The sequence below is a fragment of the Dasypus novemcinctus genome, chromosome 12 (assembly GCF_030445035.2).
Source record: "Dasypus novemcinctus isolate mDasNov1 chromosome 12, mDasNov1.1.hap2, whole genome shotgun sequence".
Taxonomy (NCBI): domain Eukaryota; kingdom Metazoa; phylum Chordata; class Mammalia; order Cingulata; family Dasypodidae; genus Dasypus; species Dasypus novemcinctus.
The window spans coordinates 33,417,591-33,422,712 of NC_080684.1; the positions used below are offsets into that span (position 1 = coordinate 33,417,591).

General features: G+C 58.2%; 1 protein-coding gene across 1 annotated transcript; it reads right to left on the reverse strand.

Annotated features, from left to right (window-relative positions):
• Window positions 1–457: 457 nt before the first annotated feature.
• Window positions 458–4,405, reverse strand: KRT18 (keratin 18). The gene is given in 8 exon segments (XM_004454711.5): window positions 458–639; window positions 973–1,196; window positions 1,478–1,603; window positions 1,712–1,876; window positions 2,607–2,763; window positions 3,098–3,180; window positions 3,904–3,971; window positions 3,974–4,405. Coding segments are annotated over 8 exon segments (1,287 nt in total). The 5' UTR covers window positions 4,317–4,405; the 3' UTR covers window positions 458–518.
• Window positions 4,406–5,122: the final 717 nt, after the last annotated feature.

Here is a 5,122-nt window from a genome sequence, read left to right on the forward strand (position 1 = left end):
GCGCACTCCTTGCGCGTGGGGCTCCCACGCGGGGGACACCCTTGCGTGGCACGGCACTCCTTGCGCGCATCAGCACTGCGCATGGCCAGCTCCACACGGGTCAAGGAGGCCCAGGGTTTGAACCGCGGACCTCCCATATGGTAGACGGACGCCCTAACTACTGGGCCAAAGTCCGTTTCCCAATGCTTCAGTATTTAGTCATCAAGTGACAAATGTACAGACACATTGTAAGATGCTATAATGGGAAGACGGGTGATGGGGAGAATGGGGTATATGAAGATCCCTTATATTTTTGGTACAACTTCTCTGTACTCTAAAACCTCTATAAAAAGTTTATTTTATTGAAAAATAAATGAGGACCTGGACACCTCCTTTGCCATCTTCCACCAAGGTGATTTCTGACCACAGATGTGCCAGCTGGCTCAGGCACTTGCACACAAGTATGAAAACAGCCAAGGAAGGTGCAAACGTTTTTATTGGCCACCCATTCCCCCAAGGGTACCCTGCTTCGGGCTGCCTCAACGCCTGAGGACTTGGGTGTCGCTGACCTCAGATACCACTTTGCCGTCCACGATCCTGCGGGTGGTGGTCTTCTGGATGGTCTGCATGGAGTTGCTGCTGCCCAGGGCATCAGAAAGCCTGCAGGAGAAGGCCGAGCCCCAGTCGCGCACTGCTCCGCAGAGCAGAAGACAAGGAAGGTGCAGGGGGAAAGACTCCTGACCCCTGACTGTTGCCTCTCAGTTCCCCGTAGTCACTTTCCCATAAATGGGAAACCCAAAGCCATTCTCTCTTCTCCTAGGAGGCAACCCCTGGTACTTTCCTGAAGGCAGAGGGGCAGGCTGAGAGCACTACTCCAGCGCCCAGTAGGGAACACTGAACAGGCACAAGGGAGGCTTATAAAAGCTCAGGCTTTGCGGGGGAGGAAGGAATGCCATTTGACCCTGGCTTGTGGGGGTGGGAGACCCTACTCACTTGAAGTCCTCCCCGTCTTCCAGCAGGCGGCGGTAGGTGGCAATCTCAGCCTCCAGCTTGACCTTGATGTTCAGCAGGGCCTCGTACTCCTGGGCTTGGCGCTGCCCCTCTGCCCGGGTCTGTGCCAGCTCCGACTCCAGGTGCAGCAGGACCCCATTCAGCTGCTCCATCTGCAGGGCGTAGTGGGCTTCCACGTCCCGCAGGTTGTTCTCCAAGCTGGCCTTCTGCGGGGGCACAGAGAGGGCAGCTGGGATGAGCCTCGGATAGAGTGGGGCAGGGTCTCTGCAGCCCTCAGCAGAGCAGTCCCGAGTCCCAGGCCTGCTCTTTCTTTCGCTCTTTGAAACAGTTTTTTTGAGCACCTACTGGGTGCCCAATACCAAGAGGGTATAGTTGCTGTGGAAAAGGCAAGGAGATACTACTCCTTCTACTGGGAGGGATAGATTTGGGTTATAACAGGAGCTCAGGGGTGCAGGAGTTGGGGGGTGGGGTGTGATGGGAGACTTACCACATTTCTCATGGAGACCAGGTCGTCGTCCAAGGACTGGACCATTCTTCTCAGCTCCTTGAGTGTTGTCTCAGCAGCTCCTACCTCAGCGGACTGAGAGGTGACCACGGTGGTGCTCTCTTCAATCTGCAGGATGAGTGTGGCCCATTAGGCCCCCTCCCTCGCTGCCTGCCTCCCTCCAAGACCCCTGGGCCTCGGCGTCTAGCCTGGCATCCACCCCTTCCCCTCATGCACCTGCTGAGTCCAGTACTTGTCCAGCTCCTCTCGGTTCTTCTGGGCCAACTCTTCATATTGGGCCCGGATGTCTGCCATGATCTTGCCGAGGTCCTGAGATTTGGGGGCGTCCACTTCCACGGTCAGCCCACAGCTGGCAATCTGGGCTTGTAGGCCCTTGACTTCCTAAAGGAGAGAAGGACACAAGGGAGAATAAGGCCCTTGATCTGTGCTTGCCTCTTCCCGGAGGTGCAGGATCAGCTGGAGAACAGACCAGAGGAAACTTAGTTTTGTACACTGGTCAATGGGCGACGTCAGTTCTGGGTTTTCTATCCACACCCTGCCCACGCCTGTCATTCACAGGCAGAAATCACCTTCCTTCCACTCAAACCTGCTCAGTACCTTCTTCCAGAAAGCCCTGCCAGCTCCCCCCAAGCCTGTTCTCACTCCTCTGCCACCCCCTCCCGAGCAGCTTCCTTCCGTCCTCCCTCACCTCATTCTCTCCCCCATGCCCTCTCAACCTCATCACACTGCACTTCAGGTGAGCTGCAGAGCTCGTGAGACCCACTGGGTATGGAACAGTCTGATTAAGAGCATGATGTATGTAACCCTACCCTCAAATATTTAAAAGTGGATAGTTGAATGAATAGGTAGATAGAATGAAATGGCAAATATGGCACAACGTTACAAGTTCATCTGAGAATCTGGGTGAAGTTAGGTTGGAGTTATGGTACGGGTTTCGTATTATTTTTGCATATGTCCTGTAAGTTGGGAACTATTTCAAATTTAAAAATTTATAAAAACAAACAAAACTCCTCAGAGTCTATCTGCCCTGGCCTCCCCTGTCTGTGCCCCCACCCAGACTCGTCTTGCTCCCTCCCCGCCGCTGCCCGGGCTGGCAGGTGGCCCTGCTTGCCTCCTCATGGTTCTTCTTCATGAAGAGCAGCTCCTCCTTGAGCGCCTCGATCTCGGTCTCCAGCTGCAGCCGAGTGACGTTGGTGTCATCGATGACCTTGCGGAGCCCATGGATGTCGTTCTCCACAGACTGGCGCATGGCCAGCTCAGTCTCATACCTGTGGGAGTGGAGGTGACCAGAGAGGAGCACCCATCTCTCTCATCCAGAATCTGAGTTCTCAGCCCATGCCACTTCCTAAGAGCAGCCCCACATCCGGGCCAAACCAACGATTAGGAATCAGGTGGGAAGCCCTGAGCACTGTGCCTGGGGGGCAGTGTTCCTAAACCGGGTTAGTTAAACCAGACCCTAAATCTCTCATCCGCCTAGCTCCACCCACACCTGAACGAATCAGATTCCCCTGTGAACCCAGACCAGGCCCTGCTGGAAGAGCAGCCTGGTTTTGCTTTAAACTACCCCCCCAAGCCGCCCCGTTCCCCAGCCCCCAACCTTACTTGACTCTGAAGTCATCAGCAGCCAGCCTGGCATTGTCGATCTGCAGAACGATGCGGGCATTGCCCACCGAACTTCCAAAGATCTGCGGGAGCGCAGAGAGACTGTTCTTTAATAGGGAACCAATGCTGGGGTTTACTGTGTACAGGCTCTCTCCCTCTACACCTACCCCTTTCCACCTGTGTCCCCCATTGCTCCCCCACTCCCTGGAGTCCCAAATCTTAATGCTCCCACCAGTGCTCCTCCTGCCCCTCCTGTGGGGCCTCAGCTGGCTGGCCTGCCCAGAAGTGAGCAGCCACTAACAAGTCCTATCCCTGGCCCTCTCCTGGCATTTCTCCCTGATGCACCTGCTCCTGCTCCCGCTCTGGGCCCCTCATCCCCTGGATTGGCCCCTCCCACAGGTAGGCCCTCTGTTTTCTCTTAGATGACTCAACCTTAACTACATCCGCTTAACCCTCCAACTGTCCCAGGAGCTGGAGCCGGGTTCTCCTTCTTTATGAGCCTTGTTTCACCTCTCTCGGCACTGTCCGCTTCTTCTTTAAAGCTCCCCTCACCCCACTTCCCACTATTGGCTGGGAAGGGGTGCACAGCCGCCACCCTTGGGGGGGCCCAGTGTCCAGGGGCGAATAGAAATCGAGTGCATTTCTAGTGGAGATGAAGTCAGGGTGGAGATGGCCAGGGGATAAGGAGTTAATGCATTCCACCCTAAACTCCTAGCCCGCTCCGGGAGGGGATATCAGGGAGTGGGTAAACTAAAGAGTCAGGCCAGGCTGGGAGTTGGGGGTCCTCTCTCCCCATGTCCTCTTACCTGAGCCTTCAGTTCCTCGATGGTCTTGAAGTAGTGCCCCCAGTCTCTGATCTGGGGTCCCTTCTTTGTTCCCGAATTTTGCCCTCCAGTCTCCTGTTCTCAGTCTCCAGGTTCCTCACTCTCTCCAGGTAGGAGGCCAGGCGGTCGTTCAGTTCTTGCATGGTCTCCTTCTCGCCCTGGATGCCCCCTAGACCCGCCAGGCCCCCGGCCATCCCGGCGGCCAGGCCAGCGGGCGCCCAGCCGCCCCGGGAGCTGGAGGAGCGGGACACGGAGATGCGCGAGCCCCAGCCTCCCGCGCCGGCGTAGACGCTGGCCGCGCTGCTGGCCGGCCGGACCCGCTGGCTGGGGGCCTGCACGGAGCCCAGCGACCGGTAGTTGGTGGAGTAGGTGGTGGAGCGGGTGGTGAAGCTCATGCTGTCTGCGCACGGCGACAGGGGCCAGGCCTCAGGGTTACCCGGCGCGGGGGTCCGCGGCTCCGGTTTTATTGCGGAGGGAAGGGGTGGGGACCTGGAGGGTCACGCCCCGCCCCGGGGGCCGCAGGTGGACGGCGGCAGGGACTTCCCAGTCCTGCCCACCCCAGGCCCGCCCCCTGCAAGCCCCCGCCCAGCGCAGCCCTTCCAGGGCGGCTCCCCCCCCTCACCCCACCCCAGCCCCCAAGAAAGAGGGTGACTCGGGATGGACCAGGACCCCCGGTGGTGGGGCTCTCGAGTTTCAGGGCAGGAAATGACGTTCGCATCGCCCTCTCCCCGCAGTCGGAGGAGGTGCTGGGCGAGTCCAGGGAGGCGGAGTGGGGTGGGTTGTGAGTCTTGGCAGCTGTCCTCTACCTCCGGCCCAGGTTCCCCAGAATCATACCTGTGGGGAGAGGAAGTGATCAGAGAGCCCGTGGAATCCTGGGGAAGAAAAGTTGGAGAGGAGAAGAGCAAGAGGCACGCAGTCCTGAGCCTCAAGTCCGTTGGTTTATACCCCGGCGCCCCCACCCCCCGGCTGCCTAAACACTCCCGCCTGCACCTGCTCCCTGCTCCTACTTACACCCGCTTTCTGTAGATGTGTAGCCTCAGACACACACACGTGTTCACTCACGAAAGCACGGGAAAGCACGCTCTCTCCCCACCCTCCCGCTCACGCCCCCACTTCCTCGTGCTGAGGCTGGCCCGAGGGGAGCGTTTTGTGGTGTAGACGGGACCACCTCCCCACTGTTGCACACACACCCATCAGCCTT